At 41.9% G+C, this 18,119-nt stretch overlaps 1 protein-coding gene across 3 annotated transcripts in view; it reads right to left on the bottom strand.

Annotated features, from left to right (window-relative positions):
• The window catches only part of LOC140903535 (zinc metalloproteinase-disintegrin-like NaMP), a 50,067-nt gene that overhangs the window by 23,961 nt on the left and 7,987 nt on the right, over window positions 1–18,119 (bottom strand). For all 3 annotated transcript variants that reach the window (XM_078850640.1, XM_073324946.2, XM_073324945.2), the window contains exons 2-8: window positions 13,168–13,280; window positions 11,916–11,992; window positions 9,595–9,673; window positions 7,475–7,551; window positions 6,084–6,276; window positions 4,441–4,503; window positions 231–302 (exon numbers count right to left, since the gene is read on the bottom strand). In XM_078850640.1, the coding sequence (XP_078706766.1) occupies window positions 231–302; window positions 4,441–4,503; window positions 6,084–6,276; window positions 7,475–7,551; window positions 9,595–9,673; window positions 11,916–11,992; window positions 13,168–13,280 (674 nt within the window). The remainder of the gene's footprint in view (window positions 1–230; window positions 303–4,440; window positions 4,504–6,083; window positions 6,277–7,474; window positions 7,552–9,594; window positions 9,674–11,915; window positions 11,993–13,167; window positions 13,281–18,119) is intronic.

The following is an 18,119-nucleotide window of genomic DNA, read 5'->3' as shown; positions in this document are numbered from 1 at the left end:
CTATGAGAGAAAAATCATTAGTTTGATATCATGGTCCTGTTGCTTTGAAGGCACAGAGTCTCCTTTCATTTTTTCCACCTGACCCTTTATTTATGCTTTATTCACTCTTTCATAAACGCCAGCAGATCTGATTTTCTTCATTCTTTTCTAGGTGTAATTACAGAAAACTCCCGAGACTGCAAAACTTAATAAATTCTGTAGCACTTTAAGTTAATAATAACAGGGCTTACCATGTTGATGTAATTGATTATTTCAAATACCCGTGTTCTTATACTTGTCATGTTGCGGTTGTACTTCCTATACTGCAAAAATAAATATGAAAGCATCAGTAACAGGATAAGGGAAAAAAATAAAACTGTGATTGTAGGGGAAAAGACCTGAAACATTTCAAATAAAACTGCACCACAGATCAGTGGTCTTTGTTAAAGTGAAATGAAGGTCTTGGTACAGCAACTAATCTCAGTTTACTATTTATCTCATATTCATATCATGTTGTATATTTCAAATCTCTCATACTGTATGATATTCAGCCCTATGCAGAGGGAGAGCACCAGGCCTACTGAAGTCCCCCTGATGCTCTATTTTGTGCATTTAAGTGAGACTTCAGTGGTGCATAGGCCTTGTATTGCAGTGAATTTCACCCATTAGTTGTTGAGATTTGAACAGCTATTTGAGCGCAGATGGTGATGTTAAGAACGTAAGAGCTGCCATACTGAGTCAGACCATGGTTCATCTTGTCCAGGATCCTGTCTCCAACAGTGGCCTGTAGCAGAGCTTCAGTGGGATGTACAAAACAGGGTAATTATGAAGTGATCCACCCCTGTCTTCCACTCCCAGCTTCTGGCAGTCAGAGGTTTAGGGTCACTCTGAGCCTGGGGCTATGTCTCTGACCATCTTGGCTAATAGCCATTGATGGATCCATCATCCATGAACTGATCCAGTTCTTTCTTGAACCCAGTTACACTTTTGGCCATCACAACATCCCATGACAGTGAATTCCCCAGAGTAATTGTTCGTTTTGTGGAAAAAATACTTCCTCTTGTTTTTATTAAACCTGCTGCCTATTCATTTAATCAGGTGACCCCTAGTTTTTGTATCATGTGAAAGAGTAAATAACACTTCTCCATTCACTTTTTTCGCACTATTCATGATTTTGTAGCCCTCAATCATATTCCCCTTTATTTGTCTATTTTCTACAGACAACTACACACAGCACTAGAGCTACTGCAGCCCACCACACCTACTGTACTGCAATCACAATAGTATAGGTTGAGAACCAAAGGCTCAGGGACTTGGTCCCAGATCCTGTCCCCCATTCTTAGAATCATAGAACTGGAAGGGACCTCGAGAGGTCATCTAGTCCAGTCCCCTGCAGTCAAGGAAGGACTAAATATTATTCTTGTTTTTCTTTGTCGGATAACAGCTGTTCTAGATATTAAGCCAGATCTTCAGCTGATGTAAATTAGCATCATGCCATTGTAATCAGTGCTGAGTTACACCAGCTATGGATCTGGCCTATTACTTTTAACACACAGTGCCTAGAAGCTGGGACTGAGTCTCCCAGCCCAGGCAGACAGAAAAGTGCTACTGGAGTTTGAGCTAGTGTGCTAAAAATATCAGTGTGGCCTTTGTGGCTTGGACTGCAGCTCAGGCTCTCAAGCCTAGGTGGTGTGGCGGGCTTACCCTAAGGGGCCTGCAAACGCTTACTATTAGGGGTAGCATTACCGTAAGTGTTTGCTAATATGAAATCATTGGGATTAGTTCTCATAATAAACACGAAGGGCTTGATCCGAAGCCCATTAAAGTCAGTGGAAAGACTTTCCTTAATTTCAGTAGGCTTTGGATTGGCCTTTACATCTGGTAGTGTTTTGTTTGCTAAAATAGAAGGTACACACATAAGGCCTGGTTCTGATCACAACCGAAATCCATTTTTCATCACTGATTTCAGTTGGTTTAATCCTGAGTGACACAAGTGCAAGTGAGGAAGAATCAGATTTGCAGAGTGTTAGAGGACGTGGTACAAGGGCGACAGAGTAGCCTAAACTCATACAGATCTGGGTTTCTTCCTGTCCCTTTAGGGTCTGGTTTACATTAAAGCCCCTTTACACTGTTCTGGCAGAATTAGGAGCCTTAGAATAGGTGTGAAGTACAGTTCCACTCACTCTACGGCCCCTTTCCACTGTGGTGTAAAGGGGTCTTAGCATAAATGAGAGTGAGGCCCTTAGAATCTTAAAAAAAAAGAAAAGAAAAAGAAAAAGTGGAAATAGCAGGTTTTATGAAAATTAGTTTAAAAGAGATTGCTCCTGGGCTGTTGTCAAATTTCTGCCTTTGGCAAATATTTAAGGCTGAGTAAACTTCCCCCTGAAAACTGGGACATATGACGGAAGTGCCATACTTTCATAACACCAAATATAGTAATGTTCTTAGAAAATATGCTGATGGGGGGGAAAAAAGAAGAAACGATTTGGAAAAAAAATTGGTCTAGTTTTTGTTCATTATTTTTCATGCCAAGATGATTCGCCTTGCCTGGTACTGCGCTGTTTTAGTTAATGGAAACACGTGATGTAACTTCCGAGTGTTGGGTCCCGTGGATTTTAGATGAGAGGAGCATGAATCAGTAAGCATGAAAGTGTCTGTCAGAAATATTATCAGCTGTGGACCTGATCCTGCAAACACAGGTTGCTTAACTTTGAGCCCACTGGTTGCAATTGAGACTATTCTTGTGCTTGAAGTTCAGCACGTATTTGTTTGCAGGATCAGGGCCTTTTTGTAATATCCATATTTTACCTACACAGCAGGTTGCATAATTGATCAGCTATGATTCTCTTGTATTCAAAATCTTCTTCTTTATTTGCAAACCTCTCCTGGCCCATGAATACTTTTGGTGGCTGTAACTCTATCTGCTCCTCTCCATATTCCCTCTGCTCAGGTGGGCTCCAAATCTTTGAAAGGCTGTTGAAAATACTTATTAAAGGTATTGGGGACAAGATGGTGGTCAGGGTCATGCAGGCTAATGAGCTGATCCTACAAGCTATTCTGCATATCATAGAATAGAATCATAGAATATCAGGGTTGGAAGGGACCTCAGGAGGTCATCTAGTCCAACCCCCTGCTCAAAGTAGGACCAATTCCCAATTTTTGCCCCATATCCCTAAAGGCCCCCTCAAGGATTGAACTCACAACCCTGGGTTTAGCAGGCCAAAGCTCAAGCCACTGAGCTATCCCTCCCCCCAAAAGCTGCGCCCACTCCTCCCCCTCTTCCGCAGAGTCCTACTGAGGTAGTTAGGGTTCCATATGGGCACAGTGATTTAGATTCATAGATATTAAGGTCAGAAGGGACCATTATGATCATTTAGTCTGACCTCCTGCACAATGCACGCCACAGAATCTCACCCACCCACTCCTGCAAAAAACCTCTCACCTATGTCTGGGCTACTGAAGTCCTCAAATCGTGGTTTAAAGACTTCAAGGAGCAGAGAATCCTCCAGCAAGTGACCCATGCCCCATGCTACAGAGGAAGGCGAAAAACCCTCCTCCAGGTCCTCTTCTAATCTGCCCTGGAGGAAAATTCCTTCCCGACCCCAAATACGGCGATCATCTGAACCCTGAGCATATGGGCAAGATTCACCAGCCAGATACCCAGGAAAGAATTCTCTGATTTGCTTGTCTGGAGCAACTTGTGGGATCAGGGTCAAAGTGTGTCATGTGGCTGGTCCACCTAGAGGGTGACAGCCTACTACTACCAGCTAGCTCATATGATATCCTGTCCTGAGCCTCTGAGAGGCACAACACAGAACCTGCAGCCCAGGGGGATGGAGAAGACTATGGTGGCTAAGTCACCTTTGGGTCCTGCCCGCTCCAGGACGCCTGATATAATGTAGATAGTCCTGGGGGTCTGTCTCAGTTATGGCAGGCTTGGTTGGGATTCTGCAGCCCTGCCCCAGCATGCCCCATATGCCAGGGCTTACGAAGGATCTGCAGAGGACAGCCTTACAGCTATCTATCTTCCTCAGTGCCTGCACTAGGGGAATCTTCCCATAGCTAGAACTAGGGATTTTAGGTCTCCTTCTATAGCGCCCTTATGTAGTGCAACCAGGGATGGCATGTGGGTAAGGATCTCACACTAGTCGCAGGGCAACAGAGAGCCGGGCCATACACTTATATTGTCATCCAAAAAATGTCAATGTGTTGAAAAACATTTTCCAATCAGTTTTACTTGAGATCTGTATTTTGCTATCCATTGTGAATTTCAAATCTTCACCGGGCAGGATCTTCCTTGCTCGGAGTTGGCTTAACTCTGCCCCTGCTGCTGAAGTCAAGTATAATACTCCAATTTATCTCAGTGGGAGCACAGTTAGACCGGTGCCGAATGCTTTGAAAAATCGAATCCGTAGTTGTTGTTGTAGAGGTAAAATGAAAAATGTTTGTCTGAATACTCACCGCAGCATTGTCTACAACTATGTAGACTTCGACATACTTCTTCGCTTTCAGGTATTCCTGTTTCTAAGAAAAACATTTTGCAAAAGATTGTTATGACCTGTTCCGATCTGCCCCCTTTAGATTCAAGAAGAATATTTTATAATCATATAATCTCTCTCTCTCTCTCTCTCTTTCTCGCTAAATTACTGAGAGTGGATATGGTGTCATCTCCATTTTACAGTTGAGAAGCTCAGGCTCAGATTTTCAAAGGTATTTAAGTGCCTAAAGATGCAGAGACGCACCTAGTAGAATTTACGAAAGCACCTTACAAAAGTCAGTTCGGTGCATAACTCCCACTGATATTGTTTGGCACCTAAGTCCCATTGACTAAGCCTAAATACCCTTGTAAATCTAGCCCAGGGTTCTTTTTTTAATTGAAATTAATTAAATTTGGGCCTTAGATCAATGTGCAACTCATATTGACCAATAATAATCAAACCTGTAGTGGGCGAACTCAATTCATTGATTCCCTGTTGGCAATTGCATGCTTGTATCTGCAGGGAGAATTTGCCTTTATTTGTGTTTTAAAGCTGCCTGCTACTATGTTAATTAACGTTGCACAATACTAAAGAAAGATAAATTGGGTTCCCTCCAGCTGCGTACAGGTTTCAACGGCTTGAGTCACATTTCAGATCTGTGATTTCATATTAAAAATGTATGCCTGTCAAGGCCAAATTTTCAAAATGCCTCCAAAAATGTGTGTGCAAACTGTGCAATTTCCATGTGCAAAATGTGCATTTGCAGATGCAATATTTGCACATGTCATTTGGATGGATGTGCACATTTTTCATGCATAGGGACTGATTCTGATGTAAAGGAGTTGTAACTGAGGATCAGACCCATGGTTACAGAAGCTGACTTTAGGATTTTCTGTACTGATTTAAAACTAAATTAACTGAAAAAGGATAATATTTTCCTCTCTTTCTAAGCTGTGGGTCCCCATTAAAACAGCAAGGTATACAGTGTAGCAGCGTGCATGGAACTTGGAGGGAGGAGCACAGGTTGCAGGAGAGAAGCGTTATGAGCCTGCACCAGGAGTCAGTCTGTGTGCACATGGCTAGAGCGCGCGTCACAGTTGCAGAATCTCTATAAATAGGTGCTTTAATGAAGAACCCATTTAATTTTACAAGCACGTAATTCTCTCGTGGAGTTACCCAGCGCACAGAACATGAAACACAGATTGCCTCTATGCCAGCAATAACATGTTTCAGAGTAACAGCCGTGTTAGTCTGTATTCGCAAAAAGAAAAGGAGGTCTTGTGGCACCTTAGAGACTAACCAATTTATTTGAGCATGAGCTTTCGTGAGCTACAGCTCACTTCCACGGTATGCATCCCATGAAGTGAGCTGTAGCTCACGAAAGCTCATGCTCAAATAAATTGGTTAGTCTCTAAGGTGCCACAAGTACTCCTTTTCTTTTAGCAATAACATGGTGAATCCCTAACTACACCTAAGACCCTGTCTCACATTACCCTTCTGGGTAGGAATAAAAGTGATTTTTTTTTCTCAAAATATGGTGTAATTCACCCCTTTATGCCAGGATCACAAAAACTAATTCTCAGAAATTTTCTTAGGGATTTAGTTTAACTTCAGGGCAGTACTCACTTCCAGACTGGTGCTTGATCTAGAGGACTTTTTGATAGGATCTTCTGATTCCCAGGTAGTGTTGGTTACGCCGCAAGTTTTTGGGCCTTCAACATCTTCCAGGCTTTCATATTTAAAGACTGCATGTTCCTCGCTGTCTGTGAGCTTCAGGGGTTGGATAAGGTATCTTTGACCCTGGCTCTTGAAATATCCTCTGTGAAACATTTTTTTAAAACCCTCAGATTAGAATGAAGGTGAGGATCTTTGCGAATCCATAGGATTTTATCAAAATAATAACGACTCACATTTGTGGAGCACTTTTCTCCCCTAGTATAAGGATCACACTACACACCAGTGTAATAGTACACAGTAGAATTTTAACTGCTCTCAGATACAATACACCACAGGAAGTAAAGAATGCCATGACAAACTGAAATTCTAGGAGAAATTAGATTAGAAAAGTAAAACCTACTCAAACTGGAATTAAGCCAGTGGAACAGAATTTTGTTCATGACTTCTATACTGATGAGATCTGTCTGAAAAATGGAATTTTGATTCCATGGGAAATTTGATATTTTGGCATTTGTGTTCATCCTAAATCAGGAAGAAAAGATAAAATATCGAAATGAAAAGTTCAGTATAATTTTACATTGGAAATGTCAAAATGTTTTGTTTCGACATTTGTGATCAAAACAAAATGTTTTCACAGTCAGAAATCAGAATGTTTCATTTCAGTGTGTTAACCTGAAACAAAACATTCTGACAGAGAATTCTGCTGAAATCAATCTTTCCCTCAAAGAAAATTTCTATGTGGATGAAAACCCATTTTCTGATGGAAAAATATTGCTTCTTAAATTGTTTGACCAGCCCTTGTGCTAATGTTCCCGGCCCTTCAAATTGTGCAATGGAATCTTTAATGGTTACAAAAGGACAGATCTTTGAATTGATTGTCTCGTGCAAAAGACTGGATCTCTAACAACACTGCTCCACCTAACACCATACTCAAGCACTGGTTCAGCATTGAATGAGAAGATGAACACCTCCTGCTGAACCATCAACATAACTTCCCGCAGCACATAAGTGTTTAGTTTCCTATCTAGTATTAGAACCAGAGTGAAAATATGCAGTTGCACCTCCTCCAAACAATTGCTGATACCCTCTGGCTTTTTCTTATCCTTTTTCCTTTTCTTTATAAACTGTTTTCCTCAGAAGTAGATCTGTAGGATAACTACTCAGACCCATTCTCATAGTGATTTCACCCTTATAGAGCTAAACTTTTGAGATCTTACTGATTCATAAGACTGGATGCAACTCTGACTGTAAATAAAGAGCAAGTGAGCAAAAAGTCTTGTAGATTTAAAAAGTACATTCTTGTGTCATTTCACCATGAAGACCATTAGCTACAATCTTACTTCAAACCACTGCAGGCACTGATGCTTGCTTCTGAGTCATTATCGTTTTGGATGTGACCATCGTAAAAACAGTGGTCCTGTTAGGAAACAACGATAAATTGTCATATTGGGCCAGATCTTCAGCTGGTGTGAACTGTCTTAGCTCCAATTACGTCCGTAGCGTTATGTCATATTACATTATCTGCCGATTTGTCCCATTTAGATATTATAATTTTTCTCCGAATATTGTTTTTTGTTTTATATCAAATCTGAGTTACGGTGTTCTGGTCAGAAAGGAGATTGGTACCCCTCTACCATCCACTTTAATTGCCTATGCTTCCAAAAGGAAATTATGACCTGTGGTACCTCCTGCTTGAAATGGAAATAGAGGGTGACAATTCCCAGGTCAGTTGCAGCAGCTCTGTGTTGGTCTGTTGGCACAAAGGTACCCTAACTTTGGCAAGTCCAAACAGTACAGGCTTTCCGCTCCATAGAAGAATCTTCAAATGGCTTACAGCTGCCAAGTTTATTTGCCTTCTGTTGCCCTGATTCAGCAAAGCACTTTTTCATGTACTTAACTTTACACATGTGTTACCCAGGTTCTCAAAGTTAAGCACGTGCTTAAACGTGAAATAGGGATAGGATTACTCCTGTATTTAAAGTTAAGCACATGCTTAAGTGCTTTGCAGAATCAGGGGTCAGATTATGTTGTTTCAGCATGACCCCAGTGCAGGAAAGCACTTAATTATGTGCTTAACTTTACCACGATTAAGTCCTGTCAAGTCCCATTGAAGCAAAGAATATGCTTAAAAGTGAACATGTGCTTGAGGGTGAAATTTTCAAAGGTGCCTAAGTGATTTAAGAACCTAAATTCCAATAGAGCCAAGTGGGTTCAATGGAATGCCTAAGTCACGTGGGTGCTTTTGAAAATGTTACCCTAACTAGTTTCTTGAATATGGGCTTGTGAAATAGCATTTAAACCCACATACAAATGTACGACTTTTATTGCTCATGGATGCTGGGTTTCACATTACGGTTTAACATCCATTCATCATGATATGTCAGTTTCTTTACAATGAAAGAATAATTAACAAAAGGAACATTATTAGAGAAAATAATAAACAATTGCTGTACACCTCATGCTTATGCAAGTTAAGCCAAAAAATGTTTAATCACAGAGCAGTACTAGCAAAGCTGGAATTCCTCGGTCATACAGTGTATCAGATGTCTGTGCCGCATGCCTTGTTTGGAATAATCTTTAACCAAATGCAAACTTCCATTTGGTGAGAGAAATAAATAGAACAATGAGGAATAGCCTCTGTAATATTAAGAAACGAAATCCTGAAGTCCTTACACAGATGTTTACCCAATCCAAATGTCTATTGTTCCTCTTACCTTCTCCAGGACAAAGAATATTTATTTCTGCATTTCAAATTGTAATTGTTAACAAACATACAATGAACAATGGCTTAAAATTGGGGGGCGGGAGGGGGTTGTAGTTCTGTGGGTCAAGACCCATAGACATAGTTAATTTAAAAAAAAAATGTGTACAGTGACTGCCTTTGTGCTTATAACTGAGTAACTGATTGGTCATGGTCCAAGGAAGCCATCTGGTATAACCTGTAATATATTTTAATGCATCTGCTGTGTGGGTGGGAGGCAGGGTGGGTGGGGGTGTGTGTGTGTGAAGGTGTGTTTACCTGAGTTCATGATCTCACTGAGATTAGGCTCTTAAAATGAATAACATTTGCTCCTTTGTGAAACCTAGTTATGCGGTGGAAAGCCATAGAATGTTTAGTCTCAATGAGCCCCACTCCCTTTTCTCCGGGAATTCCAACAGTGTTCATAAGCTATAGACGTGTTCATAAGCTATAGATGTGCAAAAGGTTTTCTTTGTTATAAAGAAAGCTATGGTTCAGATTCTCAAGTGGTGTAAATCAGTGCAGTTCCATGGAGGTCAAGAAACACAACCTCATTCACTCATTCATCGAGGTGAGTGAAGCTATGCCAATTTATACAAGCTTAGAATCTGGACCTATATCTTCCATTATAAAGTGGATTGTTCTGTTGCTAATATGCCGGCGAATCTCACATGGAACACCACGTGATTACAGATTTGTAGAAGAGCCTTCGTATGTTACCTTGATCTGAGGGCTTGTTGTCACTTCTTGACCCTCATCTGAGTAATGAGTTTCAGAGTAGTCCTTGGCAAATAGATCCCTGGAAAGAATACAATGGGCCTGTTATTCCAGCAAATAATGATGCTGGAGTAATCAAGGGAAGAAGTAATTACATAATGAACTTCAAACCATTTTGAAACACTAGCATGCATAGTGGTGTTATTTTTAGCATCAAAAGACTGGAGAATTAAGGCCGCTGGACAATTAGGCCTCTTCACAACCCTTATCCAAACACAGGGAGAGTTCTAAAGTCAAACCAAAGCCCATTCATTGTATTAATGCAAAATAACTTCCTGAGAGTATAAGACAAGACCATTTTTAAATACATATACGGGCCTGATTCTTTCTTGGGCTATACCTTGGGTAGTCATTTGTGCCATTTCAAAGTGAGTGTGAAACACTACTATTCTGATGTGTTAGTGCTTTACACCCACTTTGATTAACATACAGAGCAATGGAAGATCTGGCTCATCTATGTACAAGACACACATACATATAGAGATTGATCAATACTTTCCATTATTGCCCTCTGTTTATAAACAGTTATTTATAAGTTTGTCAAACTTTAACCCAGGGGGATGAAATTGTCCAGACTTGGTTTGTAGTTAAGGCTGACTTTTCTTCACTGTAAGTCTATCTACCTTTAGAAAGACACACATATAGGTGTAACACACTAAATAGGTGGACATGATATCCCTGGAATACATCCTTTTAATTTGGCAACCACTGAATACACTGCATTCATTTTGCATTCTGACTTGCTTGCATGCACGCTGATCACCAGTAGCTCAATCTTGCAAGGTTCTGAGCACTCTGGGTCCCAATCCACCAGAGCACTTAAACAGATGCTTAATTTAAAGAACCAGAGCAGTGCCACAGAGGTCAGTCATGAATTGGGGCCCAATTCACTTCAGCTAGTACTAACGTTCCAAACCTCTGTGAGCAATTTCAATGGGTTACCGTATTCTTAAAGAAAGGAAGCTAACGCAAAAAGGCTTCCCAATTCCTCTCCCTCTGCTCCCTTGAAATATTTTGAATAGATTAAAGCAGGGACTAACCTTTATTTATTGTTTCTATTTCTATTTTTGATACATTTAATATAAACCGATTGCCACGTTAAGGCATATTTACACAATCTTTAAAAACACGCCACTTAAAACGTACCTAAACTGACACAATGTCAAACATAAAGAACTCAAAAGACACACCCGGCCAATGCAGAATAACCATTACACGTTATTTCATGTTTGCTCTCTATGGGCCGACAGCGTTCTGATATACTCTATTTTGTATTATAGCCTCTTCTCTATGTACCTTGCCTATACTATACGTGTAGACTAAGCTCCTCAGGCTGGGATGTGTTTCTTATTTTGCAAGATTAATTCAGAACCCAGTAAGGTTTAGAAGTCTGATCACTTGTGAACTGTCAGGACTATTTCTTTGTATTACTATTGTAATATTTTCCATTCTGAGAGAGCCTATGCCCCCCCCCCCCCCCCAGGAATCAGAGCTCCGCTGAATTCGGCACCGAACAAACATAACGCAAAGACAATCCCTGACACAATCCCCCGCACAATTTATAATCTAGGATTTAGACGAGAAACAAGAGGTTAATTTAGGCAAATAAGTAGGAGTGAGAGAACAAAGTTAACAGTAGAGGCAGGTATGATTTCATAAATGGGCAGTAATCGTAGTGATAGAGGTCACAGAGGGTGGCCGGCCTGACCAGTGCTATCCTAGCTGTCTGTCGGTCTACCTATCTACCTCTTGCATTTTCATAATGTCTTCCTTCTGAGGATCTCAGGATTCTTTACAAATGTGAATACACAATACCCTGAAAGTAAATCAGTATTATTATCTCCAAGTTACAGATGGGGAAACTGAGGCACAGAGAGGGGCTCACAAGTCAAGTTTGCTGCAACCAAGGTTTTAGAATCCAAGAGAAAGCAGCAGGAGCTGCAGCAGTGTCGTTATAGTCACAGCAAATGTCACAGCAAATGTCCACATCAGGGACCATCTACTGTTTTGGAGTTCTGTCATGCTGGCCGGGCTCTGCCAGGGTGCCACTGATTCTGTTCTAGTCTGTTCTATTCTATTCAGGTTCTTATTCTGCTGCCATCCCTATGATATCTGAGAGTTAAAATTTCAAATACACCCATCTCTTAGGAGCCTAAGTCCCATCTGCTTTTCGAAACTGTATCCTGAGTGCTTTATAGTATCTCTTTCCAGTGACCTGGGTGATTAGAGAGTGATGATGTTAAAAGAAAAGAAATTGAACTTACTTATTTTTTTCTAGATGAAGTATCACTTTCTCGCCGTTGACTTTAATTTCGTATTGCATCCTGTCGTCATATTTTGCCTGCAAATATTTGTATGTTATAATATCGAGATGAATAAGCACCAGCCTCACTGTGAATTTACTGGTCTTGAGATGCCAACACCAACTCCCCCACGACAATAAACCCGCTGCCAGTGCTAGACTAAGCATCAGTTTTTAAATGACTTGAATAAATTGATCTCTAAAATCTAAAGTCTGCTTTCAAAGGTACATGTACATCTCTGCTGACTTCGAGAGGAGACTATACTTAAGACCCAATTCTGGAAAGCACTCAAGGACATGCTTAACTTTAAGCATGTGAATAATCCTATCCCTATTCATCCAAACACCTAAGCATGTTCTTAACTTTAAGCATTTGAACTGTCTTAGTTGAACTCAGTGGTATGTTATATCCTTTTCCCCACTACCCTTTGTCTGTCTTGTCTATTTAGATTGTAAACTTTTCAGAGCAGGGACCACCTACTACTCCCTGTTTTATGCAGTGCCTAACACAATAGGCACTTGGTGGATAACTAGGCGCTATCTCAATAAGAGTAATAATTATTAAAGTGCTGAAAGTTAAGCATGTGCTTATGCTTTCCTGTGTTGGGGCCTTCATCCATAGGGCTCAAAGTACTTCATAAAGGGCAGCAAGTCTCACTGTCCTATTTGACAGATGGAGAAAGAGGGATCAAGAGAAGTTTAAGTGACTTACTCACCCTCCCCCAGCAGGTTGGGTTGGTGGCAGAGCTAGGAGTAGAACTCTGTCTTGGACCCTACCCACTGATTTGTCCCACCTCCACCCAGAGGTTGATTTGCGGATGTGGTTGTGCTGCATGCTTCGGGTCTAAAACTCAACACCCTGGAACGCGAGGCGCTTCCGCTCTTCTGTTTTCCACTATCCACCCACCGCTCTACTTTTGAGCAAAAACGTGCCACTCATGCCAACGAATGAGTTGGTTTGCTCTGTGAATAAACGTATGGTCATAAGCTAGGAGGAGACTCGTCAATCACATTTAGCCTTTGCCACCTACTTTTACTGTGTGACTGTCACGGCCTGCCCTTGCAGGGGAATGGATCCAATAGTCTAGTTATTCTGTTCCATTAGTATGATCTGATGTCTGGATCTAACTTATCTTGAAAGTTAAGTACACTCTGACCCAAGACAAAACTCTCCCATTCCCATGCAAACAAATAAAAAATGCCTCCTTTATTACCCCATGGTTGGGATTTTGGTTTCCTGCTACATCTCTTTTATGTAATTGGTGTAATTTTTGTGGGTATACCACTTCGTAGTCCTTCACCCCCAGTAATTGCCTTCGTGCAGTCCCTAGGGGAAACAAAAAGATTTGTCAAAACAAAGGTATTTATTTTATTTTTTTTTAAGTTCCAGAGTTTCTAAATGCTGTATTGTTTTATTTAATTTTCATGCAATTCATAGAACCCTATTCTAGCACTGCGTGATTTTTATATCAACATATTGGGCCAGATTTTCAAGATGTCGCCTTTACTTTTGCATTCGCTGTTTTGCAACTGATGCAGGTGATTCTGTAGAGTTAATGATCTCCAGGCTCTGTTACAGAAAGTTGTTCAAATTAACAAAGAATTCCTCCTGTATGGTAGGTAAGTAAGTTCACAGCATTCATGGGTAGTTGGGAGCAATCTGATTCATTCTTTAGAAAAAAGAAAAGGAGGACTTGTGGCACCTTAGAGCCTAACCAATTTATTTGAGCATAAGCTTCCGTGAGCTACAGCTCACTTCATCGGACGAGTACTTCATAAAGGTACTGTAGCTCACGGAAGCTTATGCTCAAATAAATTGGTTAGGCTCTAAGGTGCCACAAGTACTCCTTTTCTTTTTGCGAATACAGACTAACACGGCTGTTACTCTGAAACCATTCTTTAGAAATATTTTCAACTAGTCTTTTCACAGAAATAGCTTGCAGTTAACCTTCCACCTATAGCATGTTTCACCTACTATATTTTACTGGGTGTGATTATGTGCATGTGATAGTTGAAAACTTTTCTTTTCTCTGCTTTTTATTGTTGTCTTTTTCTCTCCTTTTGTTCAGTCCTCTCCTACTCCTTGCTCCCACTTTTTATTGGGGTTTTATACAGGAGTATGAAATATGTTTTGTTCCTTATGAGAACACTTCATACCAGCTGTTTTGTGATCAATATAGTTGTGTACAAGGATGCTTGTAGGAGAAAGAGTGGTTCATAGATTTGAAAGCCAGAAGGGACCGTTACGATCAACTAATCTGGCTTCCTGCATAACACAGACCAAGAGATGGTGGCCACAGGAAGGAACTGTAAGAGATGGCAAGAGTAATATCAAACCCTTAGACTGAGGGTGTGCCCATCATTGGTTGGTTGGATTCATAGTCTGTGTTTGTGGTTAGCCCTTCAGCTACTGCGAGAATATCCATGGACAGCAACAGCCATATTGGCTTTTTTTCTCCTCTTCAGCAGGCCAGGAGGTTGCAGCTCTCTCTTCTGGGTGCAGAGTTGGTGAACACCGTGTTTCCATAGAACTGAGCTACCATATTGCATTCCTCATGCAGAAACTATCCCCAGTCCATAGCACAAGCAGTTGGGCACCACATGTTGCTGAAACCAAGCGCAACACTGGATTGTGCGGCCAAAATTTGCAAAAGTTAAGAGTGGTTTTTTTGGTGCTTTGGATTTTGGGTTTCCAGCCTGCAACAACCTTAGAGGGTCTGATTTTCATGAAGGGCTAAGCAGACGTGCTCTAAAAATCAGGCCCTGCTAAAACATCTGTCTCAAGTTGGGCACTGGACAAATTGGACACGAGTCTCTTTTTGAAAATTTAGCCTGAACTCATTAATATTAATAACCTGTGCTGAGACTGCACCTTTCACTTGAGGATGTCAAAGCACTTTACATGCATGGATAAGTCTCAAAACACGGGTGTGAGACAGGTCTTTTTATTAGCCCTATTTTGGAGGTGGGTAGACTTAGGCATAGAAAGGATAAGTAAGTTGCATAGTGAGTCAGTGGCAGAGCTGAGAATAAACTCCAAGAGGCCAGATGGCTAGGCATGTGATCTAACCATTTTGCTCTGCCCTTTCTCACTAGAGTAAGTTGAAAAATTTCCAGCAAAATATCTTTTTTTCTATGGAAAATGGCTTGTCAATGAAACAGAAATTTTGCCAAAAAAGTTCTGGTTTTGTCCCAAAAAAAGGGGGGGGGGCGGTTGTCACTGAAAACCCGAAAATCTGAATCTTTGTATGCCAAAATCAGAAAAATTTCAAAGGGAACTATCATCGGGGAAAAATTCATTTCACAGACGGCATACAGGTGCTTGCATACTAGAAGTATCAGTTGGTAGAATATGGATATTTTATCCAGCTAAGCATATGTATTAGTATGGCCTTTGGGGTTGGACAAATCGAGTTCACTCCTTTTGAGGCTATTTAAATCTTCTTCAGATTCACACAAAAGCTCTGTCGATATCCAAGCCCAGGGTGAGTTAAATGCTAAAAGGCCCTGAGGCTATGAAACTTTGGCAATGGCTGACTGATAGCACGCTTCATTGTGAACAGACGTGCACAACACTACTCACCGTGCCAGAATACAAGGAAACCAGTTACATAATCAGGGAGCCTCATGGTTAGTCAGTACATCGGTATGTGCACAATTTGCAATACCCGGCAGTTGTCTCCTGCGCCATTATTGTATGGGAGAGCTGCAGTCCGTATTAAGGGTCAGATTGTACCTTGATGGGCACCTGCCCGCACTGGGGGCAATTCAGAGCTGCATCAACTCAGTGTTAGCTCGAGGGCGGATAGTTCTTTGGGGCAGGTGCATCCGGCTGTCATGGGGGCTGGTGAGTAGGTATGGGTGGGCATTGTGTTAAGGACGCCAAGAGTAATGGTCTCAAGTTGCAGTGTGGGAGGTTGAGGTTGGATATTAGGAAAAACTTTTTCACTAGGAGGGTGGTGAAACACTGGAATGTGTTCCCTAGGGAGGTGGTGGAATCTCCTTCCTTTGAGGTTTTTAAAGTCAGGCTTGACAAAGCCCTGGCTGGGATGATTTAGTTGGGGATTGGTCCTGCTTTGAGCAGGAGGTTGGACTAGATGTCCTGAGGTCCCTTTCAACCCTGATGTTCCATGATTCTAAGGAAGGTGCAGCAGGCTATCCTTCTCCCCCAACTTTCCCCACACACAGTGCATCTGGCTATTTTCACTGCTTGGTGTGCAGATGGGAGCAGGACCATGGCTCTTTTCGGGTTGATTGCAACCAAATGGATGACAGCAAGGAGTTGACCTTGCGCTGAGGAGGGCCCAGGAGCTTGAATTGTACCTTCCTTATGCAGAGTCATCTCCTCATCCCTTCTCTTCCCCCCTTGTGCTATCATAGTCTGGCCCTAGTCATGTTACCAGTGCTCTTTTGGCAGTGTGTGTCTTCTGTCCTACTTGAAGAGCAAAATTCTCGTCTCAGGACTCTCAGATCTCTATTGGGTATAATGCTGAGCTCAGTGCAAGGGCAGGAGAGCAGATTGCATTTCAGATGGGCGTTGTGGATTTGGCTGTGGGAGCCCCGTCCTTATTAAATTATTAGCTAAGCCTGTAGCTCTGGCTAGATCTGATCTTGCTTCTAGATCCCTCTGTTACACTCGACAAACTCAGACTGGGGCAGAGCATCTTTCTTCTGTGCACTGCTCCGAGGTCTGTCTCAAAGCGCATGAGTGTTTTTGAAAAATCTGATCTATTTCATGTTAACAGGTTAATTGTGATTATTTCTCCCACTCAGAAACATAAATACAATTTCCGCTCAGGCTGCACAGGATATGTGGCACCTGTGTATCTTTTATATACTAGTGACAGCTAATGTCTGTTTACTCTAAATATTACTCCATCATGCTCTACACCGGCCTCTGCTGAGTAACCCCATGATCTTAACCCTGGGCTCACTTCTCCAACCTTCTGTACAACCCCTTTGTTGCATTATATCTGAGCCCGCAATGCATGAAAACACTTAGGCCCATAGAATCATAGAATATCAGGGTCGGAAGGGACCTCAGGAGGTCATCTAGTCCAACTCCCTGCTCAAAGCAGGACCGATCCCCAATTAAATCATCCCAGCCAGGGCTTTGTCAAGCCTGACCTTAAAAACTTCTAAGGAAGGAGATTCCACCACCTCCCTAGGTAACGCATTCCAGTGTTTCACCACCCTCCTAGTGCAAAAGTTTTTCCTAATATCCAACCTAAGTCTCCCCCACTGCAACTTGAGACCATTACTCCTTGTTCTGTCATCAGCTACCACAGAGAACAGTCTAGATCCATCCTCTTTGGAACCCCCTTTCAGGTAGTTGAAAGCAGCTATCAAATCCCCCCTCACTCTTCTCTTCCGCAGACTAGACATCCCCAGTTCCCTCAGCCTCTCCTCATAACTCATGTGTTCCAGTCCCCTAATAATTTTTGTTGCCCTCCGCTGGACATTTTCCAATTTTTCCACATCCTTCTTGTAGTGTGGGGCCCAAAACTGGACACAGTACTCCAGATGAGGCCTCACCAGTGTCAAATAGAGGGGAATGATCACATCCCTCGATCTTCTGGCAATGCCCCTATGTATACATCCCAAAATGCCATTGGCCTTCTTGGCAACAAGGGCACACTGTTGACTCATATCCAGCTTCTCGTCCACTGTAACCCCTAGGTCCTATTCTGCAGAACTGCTACTGAGCCATTCGGTCCCTAGTCTGTAGCGAAGTATTGGATTCTTCTGTCCTAAGTGCAGGACTCTGCACTTGTCCTTGTTGAACCTCATCAGATTTCTTTTGGCCCAATCCTCCAATTTGTCTAGGGCCCTCTGTATCCTATCCCTACCCTCCAGCGTATCTACCTCTCCTCCCAGTTTAGTGTCATCTGCAAACTTGCTGAGGGTGCAATCCACACCATCCTCCAGATCATTTATGAAGATATTGAACAAAACCAGCCCCAGGACCGACCCTTGGGGCACTCCACTTGATACCGGCTGCCAACTAGACATGGATCCATTGATCACTACCAGTTGAGCCCGACAATCTAGCCAGCTTTCTATCCACCTTATAGTCCATTCATCCAGCCCATACTTTTTTAACTTGCTGGCAAGAATACTATGGTAGACCGTGTCAAAAGCTTTGCTAAAGTCAAGGAACAACACG

This window comes from Lepidochelys kempii, chromosome 26, assembly GCF_965140285.1.
Source record: "Lepidochelys kempii isolate rLepKem1 chromosome 26, rLepKem1.hap1, whole genome shotgun sequence".
NCBI lineage: Eukaryota > Metazoa > Chordata > Testudines > Cheloniidae > Lepidochelys > Lepidochelys kempii.
The sequence above is the reverse complement of the archived record's forward strand: the minus strand, read 5'-3'. Positions and strand labels throughout refer to the sequence as shown.